This window comes from Lithobates pipiens, unplaced genomic scaffold (assembly GCF_037356315.1).
Source record: "Lithobates pipiens isolate NorthernLeopardFrog02 unplaced genomic scaffold, aLitPip1_a1.2 Scaffold_1, whole genome shotgun sequence".
Lineage (NCBI taxonomy): Eukaryota > Metazoa > Chordata > Amphibia > Anura > Ranidae > Lithobates > Lithobates pipiens.
In genome coordinates this window covers 155,487,083-155,509,439 of record NW_027507685.1, presented here as the reverse complement: position 1 = coordinate 155,509,439, position 22,357 = coordinate 155,487,083, and the positions used below count along the sequence as shown (strand labels likewise).

The following is a 22,357-nucleotide window of genomic DNA, read 5'->3' as shown; positions in this document are numbered from 1 at the left end:
AATGGAACTCCCCCCATAAAAAAAAAATAAAAAAAAAAAATAAAAAAGTTTCAAAAATCGCTGCACAAATACAGTGTGACATAAAAAGTTGCAACAACCGTCATTTTATTCCCTAGGGTCTCTGCTAAATAAGTTATATAGAATATGTTTGGGGGTTCTGAATAATTTTCTAGGGAAAAAAAATAAAATAAAAAAAAAAGAAATGGGCGATTTTTACATGTAGGAGTGAAGTGCCAGAATTGGCTCGTATGGGAAGTGGTTAAAAAGGATTCTAAACCTACAAGCACTTTTACAAGGATGTGCCATTTGTCTGTCTTTCACCTGTCCACTTATGGATGGAAAACACACAGCAATTCATTCCTATGGGTTTGTGGATTTAAACAAACATCCATTTGTATCTGACTACATCCGTGTCCATTCAGGACTGTATTTTTTTTGGTTTTATTTTTTTGTGGAAAGCAAGACTGTGTCCTTTTCCATTTACACAGAGGTGTGGGTGCCTTCCATTTCTGTTTTTCTTGTAGTTCCTTTTGGATTACCCCACACATATATATCTATAACACACACACTGTATAATAAATAAAGCTAAACAAAGCAGAGCCCACAATACAAGGCAAATTCTACAATTCCGCAGCCAAAACAGAGGATTTATTGCTTTAGGGGGCTAAGATCATAGTTGGAAAGAGAGAGAGGGAGGTTTTAGAAATGTTTCTACTAGAATTAGCACTAAACAGACAGGGCAGTGTGTGGTTGCTGCACACCTCAGCCAGTGGGTTATCAAACTGAGTTTCGGTTGGGGTTTTAGAATTATCGTAGACATCCTCTGTTAGGATTTCAACATCATGAGCAACATCTTGCTCCAAGATCACCTGTCGGGGTACACAACATGGATTAGTGTTGATCTCTTTACAGAAAGACAAGACAGTTTTAAATTGGAAGACAACAATGAGAATGTTTTATGTTTTTTGTCTGCACAATCAAAAGAACTGGAAGCAAAAACAAGAATGTATACAAAAATATACACAGGACAAGACTGGGAGTAAACCAAATAGTAAAATACGCAATCCGTTATCTTGAAAATTCATTACCTTTCTTAAAAAGCTGCATTCACTTCAATTTGTATTAGTCTGGTTAGTCCCTGCCCCAGTGGAGCTTACAATCTAATATCTGTACAGTCAGACATACGTGTATACACAACTAAAACATCCACATGTCCATTAGGGAGGTTACATCAATGCAATTTTTCCTGTTCTAGAAATGTCCATTTTGGATATAAAAAAACGGACAAAAAAACCTCCAAAAAAACTAAAACAGGAAAAATTTATACAGCATTGATCAACTATATTTACAGAGAGGAAGTGGTTCCTGACCAGAACTGGTGGGAAGGGCTCATACAAATAGGTAGCAGTATTTCAGCTGTCTATGTAGCCGTTTGCCTAGAGTTCAGTGTAAGACCCCTTTCACACAAAAAAAAAAAAAAAAAAAAAGCACCCGATAAGCTCACGAAAACCTATTTCCATTAAAATCAATGAATGCTTTCACACTGGGGCAGTGCGGTGAAAAAACGTTTGTTTCCAATGAAATTATTGGGAAGCTCTTCAAAAGCACTCAAATATTTTACTGGCAGTTTAGAAGCGCCTCAGTGTGAAAGGGGCCTTGTGTAGATCTTCTTTCAAACTAGTTTGGGTTTAGATGGGCTATGCGCATGGGAGGGCCTTGAGGTGTCTTTAATTTGAATTCCATACCAACACACTAAGCCAACGATTCCCTGATGCACTACGGTGCGTTATGGCGCACTGCATTAGAAAGAAAAGTCCATGTCCATTTTTATGTTCACTGTAGTGTGCTGAAAGCCCATTCAAATGAACGAGCTGCATCAACACAAACCTGGATAGATGTGAATGGGTCAAAAGTAGTGAAAACTTAGAAATTTCCTCAGTTGGGTCTGAACACCACCTCCAGTAAGGAAGTGAGGAAGAACCTCCGCATTGGGACATAGCCAATAATAGCATAACATGATAGGTTCCAAGCTTTAAAACTAAAGAAAAAAAAATTCAGTTCATCTTCCTGCTAGAGAGACTTCCTATCATTGCTTGTTCTGGAAGCACAAGGCAAAAATCAACCTATCTGGAAAAAACTCACAGGATGTCCAGCAGATGCTGGGCTTTGAAGGCCTGCTGGCCAAAGACCATAGTGTACATATTCCATATAGCACACAGAGTAGTGATCAGCAAACCAGTCACATTTTGCAGACCTCAACTCTTAATAGAAGAAAGCATGTGTAGAGTATTCTTTTAAATGTCATGGTGATTAAACATCACTTGAATAGTAATCCAGCAACACTAACACTACCAGTACCAAGGATCTTCACCAGCAAACAGCAGCTCTGACACATGTATGCCAGTTTTAATGCCCAGGAACATGTAAAATACAGCACTTTGGTGGGCTCCGATTTCATATTCGCTTGCTGAAATTGGCAAAGGATAAAATTTACAGGGATAAAGCAGAATTCAACATCTCAAAAGCATCCCAAACATGAAGGCTGCAAAGCCTAGCCGAGCATTCTGGTATGAGTGGAGATCTCCAACTATTCATGGATTGTGATAACTGCACAAAGCAGAAAAGTGAATGTCTAGGCAAATATATCTATCTATCTATATATATATATATATAATGGTAGAGGTACAGATAAATGCATGTTGATCTGGAAGAAATCTAGTGAGCTTCTAGCAAAGGCGGCAAGAGCAGCTACAAGGGCTTGTGGTTTTACTGCCCACCCCACTTCACCACTTGCGGTGGTATGGGCACATGGATGAATTACCCCTCACCCCCCCCAAGCGGCAAAGGCTGTGGCAAAAGTGTACACAAGCAAAGCATCAGAGCTACAGCAGGAATTAAACCCGCTGTTGTGTTCAGGGGGTTAAAATAAGTAGAGATGTGGTGATGTAGTGACACATCACCACCCGTCAAAAAGCAATATGTGGATCCCTTTTCAGATGCGTAGTAGTCCTTGCTGCCAATGTAAATGAGCCCTAAGTGTAAGGTAGGATATAGAGGTGTGGGGGCATTTTATTGGGATCCTGGGATTAGGATTTTAACCTGAAATTCAGCTTTGCCACAGATGGATATTACCTAAAGCATTGCCCAAACAATCCACCAATCACTGAAGGTGTCTAAACACTCCACTTTATAACTCACAAAGACATTTAGAGAGATGTATATCAGGTAAATGGGCGTTTTCTTGCCTTTTTTGACTTTGCTGAAATTTCTAGTTCAAACAGACTTAGAAATAGAAGGCACTCTTCATAATGAAGTCATCCTTCTCCTGCAGCAGCGAGTGACGCGTCAGTAATGACTCACATACGTACCGGTGAGAAGTTCCTGTTTGACTAGTTAGGGAGTTGTCATTTGGGATGAAAGGGAAGGAGCTCAGACACCTGTGAAACTGACAATATCTACATGCCATTTTCTTCAACTTTCCTGACCGGTTTTCAGGAAGAGTTAAGCTGGGTACACACAACCAGTGGGCTGAAGGAAAAAAAAAGCAATGTTGATGCAGTGACCTCTCCTGCCTGGACATTGTATCTTGACAGGGGGACTACCATCTCTCTCCCCCACTAACACCCCCCCAGAATACACCAATCAGCATTTGCAGCCAACGGCTGTGAGCACTGATCAAATGCTTGTTAACCAGCATGCCCATTAGACCGGCTTCTGTAGAACAGGCAACTGTGTACATAGACCAAAGTTGTGGAGTTCCTGCTGAGCCGGACAATTTTTGGCCAATGTTTACTGGGCATTAGAAAATAACGCACAAACATGTAACATATTGCACCTTACCAGCCCTGAGATGTTGTAGATGTATTAGTTTCCATTTTTCAGGCCAAGAACATTTTCAGCAAGTACAGGAAATACCTGTTGATCTTGCCAGAAATGCAGTGTCCTGGTCACTTCCTGTGAGCTGAAATAAAGCACAAACAATGGTATTCTTCTTGTGTAAACTACCAATCCCATCATTCCCATGTAATGAAGATGAAGAACAAAAAGGCAGACATATTTAAATGCCAGCCTTGGTGACAACCATGACACCTTCCATACAGTATACAGTAGAGTGTAGCCACTCAAACACAGGAAGAGTGTTATTTGCAGGATTACCAGGTAGCTCATCCGAAGACTGGCAAGCAGCAATATACTACATTTTTTGTGTTTGAATCTAGATACACTTTAAGGCCTTCATTTAATAATTTAGTAGATCTACTGTGAAGTTAGCCACAAGAAACCAAAAACAGGCTTTCAACAGTACCCTTTAACAATGCAGTGAGTTCAAATCTAATTGGCTAAACCACAAATGCCCTCTTAAACAGTAAATATGGCTGACCATAGACATCAGTGAAGGTTTGGACATGCATGCACAACCCAACCATCTCACAGTGTCTTTTAAACCAGTTTCTCCCCTACACAGAGGAGGTCACCCCAACAAACACTCATGTTTAGGACAAAAAAATAAATAAAAAATGGAGGGAAGAGGGGTGCACATTGTCCCAACATGGAGCTGGGGAACCAAAAAAAACAAAATGGCACAAGGACCTCTTTATAACCCAAGACTGTTTGTTTGGGACTGTCGGGCATTGTCCCAAAGAAAACTGTTTTGTAATCCAGAAAAAAAAAAAAAAAAAAAAAGTTAGTCTATGGACAACCCCTCTATTCACAGAAGATGAATAGCTTCTCTATTTCGGAGCTGGGCAGGTATCATGGGGCCCATCAATGTTACCATCCAACACTCATCCATATTTATAATTGATTCTTACACTAAAAATGGGTGAATCTTGGGTGAAATGTGTGTTTATCTTGGGTGAAAACATTAAAAAACAAAAAACAAAAAGACCCCTCTCAGCATATCAGAACGCTCGGAGAGCATCGTCATCATTATCTGCACAGGAACTGCAGGAATGTCATCTTGCTGCTCGTGACAACTGTTTGAACAGAAGTGACACCGATATGCTTGATTTGAAACAAGCTTTATATCCTGCCAGGGCTATTTCAGAGGCGCGAACCAGCAAATGGCAGGATCAGTCATGTAAAGCCAGTGACAGATAAAAATCCTTCTTGGAGGCACCCATGCCAAGTACAGACAGCAGAAGAAACCAATAATCCTATTCAGTCACATGCTGCAGTTTTGGTTGCCCATGGTGTACGTGGTTAGGGTATGTACACACGTCTCATTGTTCCCAAATCCATTCTCTCCAGAAATCTAGATATCTTGTGGTCATCACAAGGCTAACAATCCAGATAGACCTGAAATAATGTGATGCTTAATCTAAAACTACAAACTAGTCCTTAAAGGGTATATAAACCCAAACAAACTAAAGGGCTTTTTTTTTTTAAATTTACGTTTTGGAGAGGGAAGATGGCTTAGTACACCTATTAAGTGTTTATTGCGGTCTGTCCCCAGAAAAGTAACATGGGGGACAATTTCCAATGGGGCCACTAGTTCTGGTGACCTAGGGGTCCCCAATAGGGATGCACCGAATGGGTTTTTTGGTGCCGAAACCGAAAATGAAAAATACACTAGGCCGAAAACCGAAACCAATACCGAAACAGCACCGATACGGAAAAAGACTGTTTTTAAAAAATATTTTTATACAGGCGGTGGTCAGAGACTGGGGGCATGGTACAGGAGGTGGTCAGAGACTGGGGGGCATGGTACAGGAGGTGGTCAGAGACTGGGGGCATGGTATAGGAGGTGGTCAGAGACTGGGGGCATGGTACAGGAGGTGGTCAGAGACTGGGGGCATGGTACAGGAGGTGGTCAGAGACTGGGGGCATGGTACAGGAGGTGGTCAGAGACTGGGGGCATGGTACAGGAGGTGGTCAGAGACTGGCGACATGATAAAAGAGATCAGTGTGTTTGTCCCCTGTGCAGCCAGTGTGTTTGTCCCCTGTGCAGCCAGTGTGTTTGTCCCCTGTGCAGCCAGTGTGTTTGTCCCCTGTGCAGCCAGTGTGTTTGTCCCCTGTGCAGCCAGTGTGTTTGTCCCCTGTGCAGCCAGTGTGTTTGTCCCCTGTGCAGCCAGTGTGTTTGTCCCCTGTGCAGCCAGTGTGTTTGTCCCCTGTGCAGCCAGTGATGCAGCGAAGAGAGAGGAGAGCCGCCTCCGCCGTCTGGTTCAATAGAGCGCTGGCAACATCACAGCTTTAATTTCAATAGCTGTGTGTTCCCCTGTCCTGCGCCATCGCATACAGCCCCTCCCCCTTGTCCGGGGAACTGTGATAGACAGATTACCCTTCCAGATTGGACGGGTGATCTGTCTATCACAGTTCCCCGGACAAGGGGGGGGGGGGGGGCTGTATGCGATGGCGCAGGACGGGGGAACACACAGCTATTGAAATTAAAGCTGTGATGTTCCCAGCGCTCTATTGAACCAGACGGTGGCGGCGGCTCTCCTGCGTTATATTTCTCCCATGATGGGCAGCACCATGGGCAGCGCCCAGGCCCCGCCCTATTTTCGGCTCAATTATCGTCCGTTTTTTCCTTTCGGCAAATTGCCGAAAAGGGCATTTTCGGCCGATATGTTTCGGCGGCCGAAATTTTGGTGCATCCCTAGTCCCCAAGGAATTTCCTTAATTTGCAGGGATTTTCTCTCACTTCCTGCTTGGTTATGGGACAGGACGTGAAGGTTGGTCTCCCCAATGGGACACAGATGGCAAAAAAATAAACTGACAGGGGTGAGAACCCTCCCTTAAACCTCATACACACCATCAGATTTTCTACTGATTTTTGCCTTCAGATTTACCAAAACCATGTAGTGCGTGGGCCTGCTGGATTGCATACAAATTGAACCTCCTAAGGATTGACCTCATATTATATGGTTTTGGTAAATCTGAAGGAAAAAAAATGAGTGGAAAATCTGATAGTGTATATGGGGCTTTACACTATCCAAAATAAAGTTTTGCCTATAGTTCTACTTCAACCACTTAAGGACCGCCCCATGCAGGGTGGCCCTTAGCATACCTGTATGTGATCGCTGTTGTTGGCTCTGGGGCGTGTGCGTCACCAGAGCTGTGCTTCTGCTGCAGGAGCCAATCAGCATGTCCAGCACCCACGATGGCCACCTGGACCCTCCAATCGTTCAGAGGCAAGACAGAACAGCGGTTGGCCAATTTAAACAAGGCAGACCGCCATTCTGTGAGGGAGTAAAATGGAGATCTTGGGTTTCTGCAGGAACACAGATCTCAGTTTTTCTCCAGTCACAGCATATCCCTCCCCCCCCCCCCCCCAGTGAGAAAGCAGTCCCTAGGAAAAATCTGATCGCCGCCATTATTAGTAAAAAACAGTTTAAAAATAAATAAAATAAATAAAAAGTCCATAAATCCATCCCATAGTTTGTAGATGCTATAACATTTTCACAAACCAATCAATATACACTTACTGGGATTTTTTTTAACCACAAATAAGTAGAATACATAACGGTCTAAAATTGATGAATATTTTTTTTTTTTTTGTTTTTTTTGGATGTGTTTTATAGCAGAAAGAAAAACAAAATGTCTTCAAAATTCTCTTTTTTTTGTTTATAGCGCAAAAAATAAAAACCACAGAGGTGATCAAATACCACCAAAGGGGATAGGAGAAGAGAGTGGGGGGCGGGGCAGTTTTAGATGAGAGTGCGATGGGGCTGGAGAGTCACATTAGGGGTTAATAACTCATCAGCGGGTCGTATTTCGAGTAAGCAGAGTTATAGAATTGTTCAGCAGAGTCTGCTGAACAATTCTGATATAAGCGTATGGTCATTGAAGTGACCATAAGCTTATAGGAGGGGGAGAAATGAGGTCCGTATGCCGTACTGACCTGGCCACCTGTGGGCACTTCTGTACATCCGTACGGAGCCAGCAGTGAAAGGGTTAAATAAATCTTGTATCATGCGCCTTGATCTCACCCCTTGGACATATTACAACTGCACCAATAACAAAGGACTTGGATTTCAATTTGGCCAGGCAGCACAAAGAATCAAATAGGGCTGGGGGAAAAAAAAAAATCGATTTAAATCTTGAATAGAGTTGAGAGGTCAAATAGATTCAAAATTTCTGCAAATCGATTTTGTTTAGATTTTTTTTTTTTTTTCACCAGGTCTGGCACTGACACCGCACCGGTCCTGAGGTGCTGTGGGCAAGAGTTTTTAGGGGAGGCCACAGCTTCGGCCTAGTCCGCAAGGCCAGACGCCGCAGCCTCGCCTAAAAACTCAAAAAAATAAAATTAAAAATAAATAAATTGTCCAGCTCTAGAATCAAATCAGTTTTGCTGCACTGCTTATGTTTTAACAAGAATACTGGAAGGAGATGGGCTCATCAGTCTGCTGCTTCTCCTTCACTGTCCAGTCACAGGCTGGGGGAGGGACAAGACTTGTCATTGCTATTGAACTGCAGCAAAGAAAAATCAGGTCTTCTGCCCTGCCAGACAGGATTGTGCTTGAATGGCAGAGCTGTGTAAATCTTAGGACTGCATAGACAGAAATACCAATCCTTTGCCGGGTAAACACACCTTTCATCTGTGTATTTAGCGGCTTTCCTTCACCAGATAAAATTTTCATCTAATCACTTCGATAAGAGCCTGTAGACTGTCATTTGATGGTAAACCGTCCCCAATGCAAATGGAAAGTGCAAAATGAAAAAAATAAAAAATAAATCACACAGCCAGCAAAATCCGAAGCAGAAAAAGCACAAGCAAAGCTACTAAAAGCAGAAAACCAGAACTCCAAATAAAAGCTCACCTTCATATCGGCCAGTGTGGGGATGGATACCCCATTGGTTCTATGAAGATCTGATACCAGCCCCTTCAAAATGGCCTCAATCTGAACGCAGCAAAGGAAACAGAGAAAGAAGGGAAAGACAGATAAGCAGAGAGGAGAAACCTATTTCTTTTAAAATTATCCAGCAATCCATAATATTTTAAGAAGCTGTCTTCTAAAACAGCAGCGAGGGAGAGTTCTGAACAGGAACAAGTATACAGCAGTCAAAGCACAAGCTACCTTCCCCTTTATCTACTGAGCAAAAGCTTACCGAAAAAATAAAAGTTTTGATATCTATCCAAACACTGCAGATAGCATTCTACCCACTGCAGTCAGCTTTGTAAAAGCAGCTTATTTACTAAATGTTTGAAGGGCACTTGGAGTCAAAACTGTCTGCTGAATGCCAATAAAAAGGTTAATATAGGAAAACCTAAAGTTACACAAACAATATGAACACTAGATGTAGTTATACATTTATACTGCTAAACAGCAAATTTTTAGAGAACGTATAGCATTATCTAGTCTGCTTGGTATTAGTAACAGTCGAGCAATATGCAATGAGGGTTTTATTTTCCTTTCCCTTTAAGATGATGTAAATACAAGGGGTGGTTCAGTTGAGAAAGGGGTTTATAATGTGCAAATGTTTTATTCATTTATAATGGAGACATTGTGCGCTTCTAATTGAGCCACTGGCCAAAACATGAAGGAAAGAGAAAAGAAGTGACGTCAGAAGCCAAGAGATTAATGTTCACTTTGTACGTGAATTTTTACTATTTAATAAAAGATATTGAAGTTTATCAGTTTGTTTTCTTCTTCTTCCACTGGTGGCACTAGTGGATTGAATGATGGAAATTGCAGATGGAAAAGTATTCACAAGGAAGATCATGAAATTCCAAGGAGGGGGATATCAAAAGGATCTCCACAGTTAAAAACCCTTATTAGCATGGACTAAAAGTGCTTCTTGATCTTTTTCTAACAATGTTGACAATAATTTTGATGCACAGAGGTTCAATTATAGGTTGAGGCAAATACACACTGTGATGCAGAAGGCACAGGTAAAAACTAAAAAGCAGAGAGAAAAAGGGGTGTAAGTCAGGTCTGCATTTGTGTGACCCTATCATTTTTGTAAACAGACTATAGAATACTACACTTACACCCAGTAAAACCCCGTTCCTCTGCCTTGTCTCTAGCATTTGGTTATTGTACTTTAATGCTACCCAGTAGAGACAATCTATGAGCCAATCAGAAAACCTGCTCAGTCTGTTCTTTTATCATTCCCATACATTCGATTCTGCAGAAAGCTGTCAATCAATCATGCGGCAGGAAAGGACCAGAAGATCAATAGAGAGGACTGTGAATGGTAAGCTTCCCTCAGTAACTTCAGAAGTCCTTGGAAGTGGTTCTTCTCCAGATCCATCACTGGCACATACTAATGACAGTCTCCTGAGAAAATAAGTGGGTTTTTCTCTACTGACATGTGTGTCACATCCTACTCTGATCTCCAGAAACTGGATTTAAACAGGACATTTAGAGAACCGGTATTTCAGGTTACAACAAATAAAGCCTAAAAATCAAAGCACATAATCTCAAAGGGATTTTACAACAAAACGTATATGACAAAAGATCTTACTCCGATCAGATACATAGTAGCATGGGACGTGTTGACATGCCAGTAAAGTGTCAGTAGCAGAAACATTGTCATTTTCTACTTCATGAAGGAGGCCTGGGTGTCGGACTTTTTTTTTTTAAGCTTTGTTGGTTTTTACCTAAAATAGGAGACCCCTTTAAAGTATAGCTATAAGAATCATGCAAGCATGCTGTCACATGTGTGTCATGGCCAAATACAAGCCCTATATGCATAAGTCAACCAGTAAACTGGAGCAGGAAAACTGGATACGCTTATGTGACAAAACGCCAAGGCTTATGTTGGCAAAAACCTACTGAAAAACACAGTAGCTATATTTTTGTCAATAGGGTGCAAAATGCTAAAACTTCTATCTATAACACATTTATATCTGTTAAAAGCTTGTTTAAAAGCGGAGTTCCACCCATAAATGGACTTCCACTGATCCAGCCCCCCCCCCTCCCTTCGGTGGCACATTTGGCACCTTTCAGGGGGGAGCAGATACATGTCTAATCTTGGCATTTTCTCCCACTTCCAGCAAAAGAATCCACAGAAAACTACACCATGTCCTCCCCCCCCCCCCCATGCTGTCTTCTGGGAGACACACAAGTCCCAGAAGAAAGCAGGGACCATGCAATTTGCGCAGTGCGACCCGCACATGCACAGTAGGGAAACAGGCTGTGAAGCCGCTAGGCTTCACTTCCTGATTTCATTACTGAAGATAGAGGCACCTCCACCCGGAGCCAAGGGACAGGTCGGCTTTGGGTGAGGACATCGCGGGTGCCCTGGACAGGTGAGTGTCCATATGTTAAAGTCAGCAGCTGCAGTATTTGAAGCTGCTGAATTAAAAATACATTAAAAAGTAGGATTCCAGCTTAAACCTAACCAGCCTTAAAATGTCCCCCTTTCTCCTCCTAACACCTATGCTGATTAACCTGCATATAAAAAAGGAGGCGGGGGGAATGTATATAATTACCTATTTACAGTCCACTCCGGTCCAGTCATGTGATCTCTCATGGCCAGCAGCAGCTGCAGAGGAGGGGAGAGAAAGTGCTTGACAATAGTTGGTAAAGCCTGGAGCAGTGATCTCACCCACAGGCTCCCATGACCCATCCATTGTTGGCACTCCCTGCTCCCCCCCCACTGGCAAGGGGGAGATTACGTGACCGGACCAGGCTGAACATAGTCAGGTATATATGTTGTTACATCACTTAGTCAGCACATAGGTGTTCGGAAGGAGGAGAGGGCATTTTTAAGACTGGTTAGGTTTAGGCTCTACTTTAAAAGGGACTATATAGCAATTTTGTGCACAACCTTTTATCATCATGGTCAGAACTAAAAAAAAAAAAAAAAAAAAAAAAAAAAAAAAAATGCTCTCGTGTCCATCTCCTTGGTCCTCCTCCTGCCTGTCAGCTCCCTGATCCACTCCTCCTGCTCTAAAAAGAACTTCTATAGTATAGGTGTGGTAAAAAAATAAATAAAATATTATATTATATATATATATATATATATACATACATACATACATACACACACACACATATATTACACACACACATATATATTTGGGACACTCATGGGGATAAAATATGCATCCAAACAAGAATGTTTTATTTTTTTTATTTTTATTTCCAACGTTTTGATCAACTGTAGTACATGTTCGTCAAGGCTGCGATACATTAAAACATTGGACAAAATAAACTTTTCTTGTTTAGACATGTACACCTGCTTAAGGCGAAACTAAAAGGCAAAATACTTAGGCCTCTTTTACACAGATGGACCATTCAGTTTTTTAGGCGGAACTGAACGGAAGCTCCATAGACCTCTATGGAGTGACGGATGTCAGTGGTGACATGTCCGCTCCAATCCGAAAAAGTGTGACGGAGGAAAACCCTTTACACCTTAATTCCAACAAGTTTCCTTGGCAGCTTTTTTCTGGTGCTTGGCTCCAGCCACTTGATTGGCCAGTGCGGGATGACACAGGCAGCACGCCGGAATATAAAATGAGCTATGAATATGTAGTTTACTGTACATTGTACAGGGTTTTTTCAAACAAGCAGGTAAGTATTTCAATGCAGAAAAGACATTGCATATCTCTTCTACAATAAAGAGCCTGAACTCTACAATAATAAGTTAACAATGGTTTATCTTATCAACTTCAGTTTCCCTTTAAGACCTCTTGTGCCACTATTTTCTATTTAGCTACTGATGATACTTTACTGCAGTGCAACTGAGCAGATACTTTAAGGCAGGGGTCTCAAACTGGCGGCCCTCCAGCTGTTGCGAAACTACAAGTCCCATGAGGCATTGCAAGGCTGACAGTTACAAGCATGACTCCCACAGGCAGAGGCATGATGGGACTCGTAGTTTTGCAATAGCTGGAGGGCCACCAGTTTGAGACCTCTGCTTTAAGGGCAGCGTACAATGGATTAGTCAGGTAAGCAGGAGTCTTAGGATACTTTAACATCCTAAATTTCCCCATTTGCGTCTTTGATGTATGACATAAGTTATATATATATATATATATATATATATATATATATATATATATATATATATATATATATATATATATATATATATATATATATATATATATATATATATATATATATATATATATATATATATAAAAAATGTCCCATTACACCCTATGAGAGCTGCGGGCTCATGTTGCACCATGCTGAATGCAGAGTCTGCTACCAATATCTTGGTTACAAAGACACTGTCCAGCTGGAGTAGTAGAGAACAGTGTTTGCATGAGAGGGGGCTTTGTTAACCATTGTGGTTAACAGTGTAAAACTACACTTATCCTTTATGTAGTACAGATGTGCCCAACCAGTGGCCCACGGAGCCCTCTGATGTGGCCTGCGAACTCCTTCTGTAGGATGGTGGATTGGCAAGCCCAGATCACGGGTTGCAGACCCGCCATCCCAGAGCATCTGTGTTGTTAATGAAGCCGGCAAAGCAAGCAGATGTGGAGCAGAGCCGTATAAGCTGATGCTTCCTGTATAGCGCCATCTCTTGCCACAGACGGAGTGATAACAAATGCACTCTGCCGGGGACAGCAACAGCAGGCAATACCTGAATAGAAGACTGTTATTAAAGGTCAGTTTATTACTAAAATTGCAGTGTATGTATGGGCATATCTGCGCAGTGGTTACTGGGTTGCTTTCAAACTGATCTGCAGGTTCAGCGCACCTTCAGGTTACTTGCACTGAGGCATAGACTTCTGTTATTACCTGCGGGTTTGATGTGATTTCAGAAAATGCACCACACCTGCAGGATATAATAGAAGTCTATGGCAAAATGTAGCTAACCCGCAGGAAAGACATGGGTTCACTGCGCTGCATTAGTGTGAAAGGCCCCTTTCACACAATCGGTCCAGCCCAATCGGACCCTCCATTCACCTCTATGAAATGGCAGATGTAAACAGATTTGTGTCCTTTTACATCCACCTACCTCCAATCTGATTTGCAAAAAAAATAAAAAATAATAAAAAAACAAAACAAAAAAAAACACAGAAGGGGGGATCAATCCCCTTCCGTCTGGGCAGATTGGATCGGAGGACGCATAGAGTAGAGTGGGCTGTGTCCGTGTCCGCTCTGCACAGACCTGTCATCCGACTGCTCTGCTCATTGTGGCTCGCAACCAGTTACCAAGTCGCATAAGTGGCCCTCGCTCTTCAAAAGGTTGGGCACCCCTGATGTAGTAAAAAGGGAATCATGTTTTTAATGGTAGAGATAAAGAAAAGATAGAGATGTGTAGACATTAAAGGCTTTAATTAAACCTACTGGATCTGGAGAGAGGCGATTTGGGGTATCAGGATGGCTGTTCGACTCTTTCCCCTTTTTCTTCTTCTTGCCGCCTGCAGGTGCTGAAGGGGTCTTCTGCTGGAATTCCTTTAGCTAAGAAAAGATTAGAGCCATCAGAGCACAACTTAAAGACAGACTACAGTGACTTTACATGTATGCTGATTGTGTACAATGAAAACATGGAATGACGGAACAATCATTGACAATGTTCTTTGCATGTAGTTGATTTCTCCACTTTGATTTCAAATTGAATAATGCACAGAATCGCATTAAAATTTATTTTTTATAATTACAAGATCCAGACCCATTTCCTCATTATTTGGCTCCCTCCGCCCCAAGGTATGTTATGGACACGTACTTTGATACAGCCACTTAAAGCTATTGTAAAGCATTGCATTTAAAAAAAAAAAAAAAAAAAAAAAAAAAAGATAACAAACATGTCATACCTCCACTGTGCAGCTTGTTTTGCAGTGTGGCCCTGAACATTCTCTTCTGGGGTCCCCCGGTGGCTCTGGTAGCTCCTCCCCACATCGTATAACCCCCTAGGAGAAGCACTCTCATGGGGGGTTACCTAGCGGGTGCGCTCCCGAGTCTAGCATTTGTGCCCATAGACACAGAATGACAGACTCAGCCCTGCATCATTGGATTTGACAGCAACAGGAGCCAATGGCTGCGCTGCTATCAATCTATCCAATCAAGAGCAGAGAACCCCGGGCAGAGGAAGAGCGCGTCTCCGCCATGGGAGATACAGGGCTCAGGTGAGTAAAACAGGGGGGGCTGGTCACGAAGTTTTTTTACCTGCATAGGCTGCATTAAGGTGAAAAAACACAAGGGTTTACAACCCCTTTAAAGTGCAAGTTCACTTTTGGCTACATTTTCCAAAAAGGCCTGGAATTTTGGATCATGCTTTGATTTTTTTGTGCCTTCCTCTGGATCACCTGTATTAGATAGTGTATATGGAGATTTTATATGTCTGTGTGTTCCCCCCCCCCCCCCCTCTGTTGGTTGAATTGGATAAAACTTGTGTTTTTTTTTCAACCATATTACCTATAAAACTACTACACAAAGACTGACTTCTTCAGCGGTGTGCTGCTAGGGGAGAGATGCTCTGACATTGAGGCTTCTGGCTTGCTCCAACATAGGATCACACTTTTTTGAACCTTCAATTGGGATTTAATACTAAATTTCTCTTATTTGCTCCTTTTTGTATTTTGTTAAGTTAATAAGTGCAAAAAAAAAAAAAAAACAACCTGGTGTTCTGACTAGAAATCCAGTGCTATCCTAAGCCACTGTATTCTTATGTCTGCACTAAAACCTCAAACGGCACCGTCACTCGGACGTTCAGCCCCCTCACCATCCCCCACTGATGGGCCAATTAAAAAGCACAGCACTCTTCTCGCATGTGCAGTAGGGAGCCGGGTGTGAGGCTGAAAGGCTTCACGGACAGTTTTTCTTACAGAAAATGGCAGTGGCAGCACCCATCAGCCAATCCATAAAATCATCTGGGGTGCCGACATCTTGGGCTCCCTGGACAGGTAAGTGTCAAAATTTTGAGTTGGCAGCTACAAATACTGTAGTTGCTGACTTTTAAAATATATTTTCCCCAGGTGGAACACCACTTTAAGTCTTAATTTTAAAAAATATACACTTTGTACTTCCCAACTTTGTGTAATGCGATTGCACAGAGTGGCCAAAAACCTCCTCCTCTTGGTTCTCCTGCTCACGGCTTCTCCTCTTTTACACTTGCTATGGGGGCACTTGTGCAGGCTCAATCCCAAGCCACGCTGCCTGTATCCATAGACACAGACAGAGCAGCTTGGTCCCGCTCTAGCGTCACAGAATTTGACTGACAGCAGTGGGAAGCATTGGTTCCTGCTGCCTCAGCAAAGTTTGTGAGAGCGGGGAGCGAAGAGCTGCTACAGACAGGAATAGCGCTGAATTGAGATAACTAGGCAAGTAAAAGGAGGGGGTTAAGAGACAATACTGCTATATAAACATTTTGTTTTATCATGCAAGGAATGCACGAAGGTAAAAAAATGTGTAGGCTTGAGAACCACTTTAAATCTTCTGGTAGGTAAAACTAATGCTAAGCAGGTAAAGCATTGCTGCATATGTATAAGGCTGTGTATTTAATGCTTAGGTTTGAGGTTAGGCATGATCTAAAGTCTTTACTCGTGTAAACATGTCTCCCGCTGTACATCAAAGTATGGCATTTCTCATTTTATGTTGTTTCCATCATTACCATTAACTCTTAATATCTACTGAACATTTAAACGGCATATAAAGCCAGTGAGCCAAATATGACAAACGTATGTATCCATTTCAAAACTAGGGAAGACACTCCACGTAATATGCGGGATTTGCAAAGTTCAGATATTCACAGCGTTGTCCTGCAGAATCCTCGTCTCTTCTGTCAGCGAACGGGTCCCATGCTGCCATGTTCTTTGTGATATCATCGGGAGGCTCCTAGCTCTTCTGGGCTCAGCCAGCGGGGCCTCCTAAAGGAATGGCGCTAGGCCAGCCTCCCCCCCTCCTTTTTGAATGAAAAGCTATGCCTCCTGGAATGTGTGATGTGCATATTCCAGGAGGCACAGGGTGCACAGTGCACATAATTCACCAATAAGAAGTATGTCCAAAGGGGTGGAGAAGAGGGGCCTTCAAACTATGGCACTCCAGTTGTTCAGGAACTACAATTCCCATCATGCCTAGTCATGTCTGTGAATATCAGAGTTTTACAATGCCACATGGGATGTGTAGTTCCGCAATAGCTGGTGGGCTGTCGTTTGGAGATCCCTGGTTTAGAGGGTGAAGATCCGCTTTAAGTTTGGGTTTAGACCTACTTTAAAATGAATCTATATCTATCCACAATCCTCTCTTTTTTACACTGAATCTCAGTTAGGCTAGGTTCACATTGCTGCGATGCGGGAACGCCGCGAATCCGCGGCGTTTTCCTGCATCGCACACCTCCCGCCGGCAGTTCACACTGCCCTATGCGGACGGCTGGGGGTGTCAATGTTATGTTAATGACACCCCCAGATCCGTCGGCATATCGCAGTGCGATCTGCCGACTCGCACAGGAATCAGATCGCATGGTGTGAACCCCCATGCGATCCGATTCCGTTGCGGACCCAAAAAAGGGTCCCGTGCGAGTTTGCTGCGGGAGCGATGCGAGTTCAGCCATACTATCTGTATGGCTGAACTCGCAGCGCTACGGAGATCGGATGTGATTTGCTGTGCGAATCACATCCGGTTCTCCCCCCGCAGCGGTGTGAACCCAGCCTAAATCATTGACTTAACCTGTTCTTGGCTCAAGACTGACCCAACTCAGTGGGTGTTGTAAATTCATTATTATATTTGTTGTTCTACTATATTTAAAGTGGTTGTAAACCATTCCAAATACATTTGGAACTCAGGGGAAAATATAATGGACTTCAAAAAGGCACGTGAATATGTAAAAAATACCAGTTTATTGATGCACATCAAATATTGTATAGAATATACACTCATAGAAACAGACTTTATAAAACCATGCTAGCTGGGCGGCACAGTGGTGTAGTGGTTAGCACTCTCACCTAGCAGTAAAAAGGGTCGCTGGTTTGAATCCTAAACACAACACTACCTGCCTGGAGTTTGCATGTTCTCCCTGTGCGGGTTTCCGCCGGGTACTCCGGTTTCCTCCCACACCCCAAAGACATGCAGGTAGGTTAATTGGCTTCTGTCCAAAAAAAAATAAAAAATTGGCCTTTGAGGGTAGGGACCGATGCGAGTGTGCAATGTACAGGGATAGGGACAATTGTAGACAGTCACTCAGGGTGAACTGGATGGACTGGTGTCTTTATTCAACCTTACTATGTAACTGAACAGGCTATGGAATCCCCAGCAGGTAGGGGAGTAAAAAAAAAAAAATATACAAGAAATTGGCTGTAATGATAGACCATCTACCAATACTTCCAGTACTGGGGTGCCACTTGTCTTCCTGTGTTTCAGCTCGACATGTTTCGCAACCTATTATGGCTTCTTCAGGAGCTTAGATAAAATTTGCATGACTGATGCAAAACCCCTGTACCAAAAGGCCCCCGAGGAGCCAGATGCGGGCTCCTTCGTCAGATGTGGGGAGACACAGATGTACCCATCCACTAATGGAGATGGATTAATTCCTGTGTAGTCACCAAATCTAGAAAAGGTCTCCAATTTGTACAGGTATAGCATCCACCAAATGCACGTGAAATCCTGGGAATATTGATATTGCATAGGAGACAATTGTGCTGGCTCCTTTAGGAGGCGACTGTCCAAAACCTGTGGATCCGCACCTTCAATGGCCTTCGATGTTGTGGAGAATATTCCCAGGCTTCCACATGCTTTTGGTGGATCCAATACCTGTACACATTGGGGACCGTTTCCAGATTTGGTGACTACACAGAGGAATTAATCCATCTGCATTAGTGGATTACTCTTAGTGCAGTCTTTCTACAGCCAAAGTCCATAATTTATAAAGCTTGTCTGAGAATTCAGAAAGCTGAAGCTGAAGTTACGCTCTGCAGAGCTCAATGAGGAGAGCTCTGAAAGCCAATTGGAGGGAAGGGACACAACCCCTTTCATACAGAACACAGGAACAGAGCCGATGCGGTCAGTTAGCTGGAGGTCCCTCCCCGTCATCATTTTGCGCTTGGTGTCAGGAAAACTTCTCAGAAGGGACTCATGCTGATAGCACAAGAACAGGGCAACAAACAGAAATTGCACTTAGTGCTCTTAGTCGAGACCTATACATACAGCGCCTTGAAAAAGTATTTATACCCCTTAATTTTCCACATTTTGTCATATTACAACCAAAAACTAAATGTATTTTATTGGGATTGTAGATAGACCAACACAAAGTAGCACATAATTGTGAAGTGGAAGGAAAACGATAAATGTTTTTTAAAATGGTTTACAAATATCTAAAAACAGTGTGGCATGCATTTGTATTCAGCCCCCTTTACTCTGATAACCCTAACTAAAATCTAGTGGAACCAATGGCCTTCAGAAGTCATCCAATTAGTAATTAGCGTACACCTGTGTGTCATTTAATCTCATTATAAAAACATTTGTTTGTTCAGAGGTTTGTTAGAGAACCTTAGTGAACAAACAGCATCATGAAGGCCTAGTAACACACCAGACAGGTCGGTTATAAAGTTGTGGAGAAGTTTAAAGCAGGGTTAGGTCAAAAAAATATCGCAAGCTTTGAACATCTCACTGAGCACTGTTCAATCCTTCACCCAAAAATGCAACGAGTATGGCACAACTGCAAACCTACCAAGACATGGGCATCCGCCTAAACTGACAGGCCGGGCAAGGAGAGCATCAGAGAAGCAGTCAAAAGGCCCATGGTGAAATATGGTGGCGGCATCATGTTGTGGGGATGCTTTTCTTCAGCAGGGACAGGGAAGCTGGTCAGAGTTGATGGAAAGATGGATGGAGCCAAATACAGGGCAATCTTAGAAGAAAACCTGTTAGAGTCTGCAATACACATGAGACTGGGGCAATGGTTCACCTTCCAGCAGGACAACGACCCTAAAAATACATCCCCAAAAAGACTTGCAGCTGTAATTGAAGAGAAAGATGGTTCTATCGCTCCGTCAAATGACAGGGCGATCACTTGTAAACAAACCGGCGTCTCCCCTCTGTGTACTGATCTGTACAGGGGAGGGGAGAGATCCGATAGCAGCAGCGCTGTGGGCTGGATCTGTAGTGCCCACAGCGCTGCTCTGTGACAAGTGCAGTCACAGCCATCCCTCCATACTCTGCCAATACCCTGCCATACTCGGTGATACCCAGTCAATATTACAGTGGGGGAGACTATGTGGCTGTTACAGTGGGGACTATATGGTGGTGGAATTTTCACAGGTTTTTCAAATTCAATTTATTATTTGCTGATCCGAAAAATTATCCGATTTGTGACTGATCCAAGGAACGATCCAATCCGTGAGTTTTTTGATCCGTTGCACCCCTAGTATGAATACTTTTTCAAGGCACTGTATAGAAAAGGATATGCTTTGTTCATATTTCATGTCTAAGGTTTACAACCACTTTAAGCGATAATGCCATGATGACTGCATATTTTCATGTTTCCTGTAATATACTACAGACAATTCTTCTGTCAACTGTGGAATGCAGGAGGAAACATGTTCACGTAAATAAATCCTCTTTTTATCACACTGGAGGATTCAGTATACCATAAAAGTGCCTGCTCTATGAAATCATTAACAATAAATACTTTTAACAGCATTACAAACTTATTATGGCTGGTTCACAACAGATGCATTGGGGCTTTGCCGACAACCATCTCCAAAGTATAGACAAGGCAAAATGTCTATGTTGTTGGTTCACACCACTATAGCCTTGCTATGGTGAGCAGTAAATACTGCATGCAGTACTTTTTCAACGCAGCAGGTTGCAATGCAAACCTTTGCATCGCAACACTACTGCAGTGAACAGAACTGTATTGAGATGTCACCGGTGACAAAAGCAAACAGCGAATACAACATGATCAGTATATCGGCACTGTGTCTCCCAGCAGACACCAGCAGCCATGCGTTCAGCATGGCTCCCTGGTGTGAACGAGCCTCTATAGAGGAACGTGTCAAGTACACAGCTGAAATGCATAGAGGTTTTTGTTTCACCTGCCAAATTATTTGTAATCCTGAACAGCCAGACTTGCGATTTACACATATCAGCCATGATATTCAGTTACAAAGACCACTGGGGTATTACTTCCTGGTTCACCTCTGATAACTGGACACAGACTCATTGTCCAATCAACAAGCAGGAGGTGGAGAGGTGTCATAGGAAGCTGGATGGTCAGGGAAAAAGTGCATCACCTACCTGGTTTTATAATGTAGTAAACTGTGTGCAAATCACAAAGTTAGCTGTGCAGAATTACAAGCTTTAGTTGGCTGATGAGACAGTAAACATTTGCATTTAAAACAAGTAATTGTGTGCCTGGAGTTACCCTTTTAAAAGTGAACCTGAGTTTAGTTAGGGGACAAAAGCAACAGGTTGACTTAAAGTGGTTGGAAAAAAAAAAAACCCACACACCCCCCAACAACCTGCAAGACAAAAAGGCATAAGGAGCTAGTATGCATTGCATACTAGCTCATTATGAAATACCTGAGATCGAAGCTGCTGCAGTTTCTTCAGGGCTCATGTGCCGATAACATCAGCACATGCGGATACAGTGAATATCTCCTAAACGGTGCAGGTTTAGAAGATATCCTGAGTAGCTACAGGAAAGCCTTATTATAGACTTACCTGTAGATAAAATTGGTAGTACACGGTTTACAACCACTTCAACTGCCCACACATCTCCCTTCACTCCCACCAGGAACAAAGAAAAAAACTGTCTGTTTTCGGGCACAGAGAGCATACAGCATCCTTCCCTTCCTTGCATATGACAGGAGACAAGCCCTGCTTCATGGATGGCTAAAGTGGGTACAAAGGTTTTTTCCTTCTTCTAGCCAACAGGCTGAATGGGAAGAAGAAGACGAAGAAGAAGACGAAGAAGAAGACGAAGAAGAAGAAGAAGACGACGACGACGACTATTCCTGCATCCACACAATCAAAGTAGATGCAGGAATACCTTCCCTGCTGGGGCACTGTATTCCGACAGCGTAGAATCCCCGATTGACTGCAACTGCTGAATGAATGAAGATCCAAACAATCGAACAGGGAGGCCTACACACACATCAAAATTCCGCCTGTACCAGTGTTCCGACAAAGGAGCCAACTCCTCAAAATCTCTAATTGCGTCACTTCTGGTTTCTATCCAGCAGCCTTAATTGCAGATTGACGACTTATATGTTTTCACAGAACACCGTCAGCGTATACACTACAGCAGGGCTCGACAAACCCCAAGCGCCAGGTCACCACTGTGACTAGAAATGCAGCCTAGTGCCTGGGCTGTTGTCAGCCTCAGTGGCTAGCATACGGGGAGAAGCCAGACACAGCATTGACGGGCGGCCAGCAGGAACGTTTGTTTTCTGATGCCTGGGGTGGGGAGAGGCAGCGCTGTGAAGACGGGTTAAAGGAGGAGGAGAGGGGGAAGGAAAGTGAAGGGGTGGGTTAGAGCAGAGGAGGGGCTGTAAGGTAGTAGGAAGGGTGAGTTG

The 22,357-nt window shown here is 42.9% G+C and overlaps 1 protein-coding gene across 12 annotated transcripts in view; it reads right to left on the bottom strand.

Annotated features, from left to right (window-relative positions):
• Positions 1–22,357, bottom strand: part of GOLGA2 (golgin A2) — a 121,288-nt gene that overhangs the window by 72,421 nt on the left and 26,510 nt on the right. For 6 of the 12 annotated variants that reach the window (XM_077478738.1, XM_077478740.1, XM_077478741.1 and 3 more), the window contains exons 2-4: positions 14,196–14,309; positions 8,760–8,840; positions 762–869 (exon numbers count right to left, since the gene is read on the bottom strand). In XM_077478738.1, coding sequence (XP_077334864.1) covers positions 762–869; positions 8,760–8,840; positions 14,196–14,309 — 303 coding nt within the window. The remainder of the gene's footprint in view (positions 1–761; positions 870–8,759; positions 8,841–14,195; positions 14,310–22,357) is intronic. The other 6 variants (XM_077478746.1, XM_077478747.1, XM_077478744.1 and 3 more) reach the window with 3 other exon arrangements.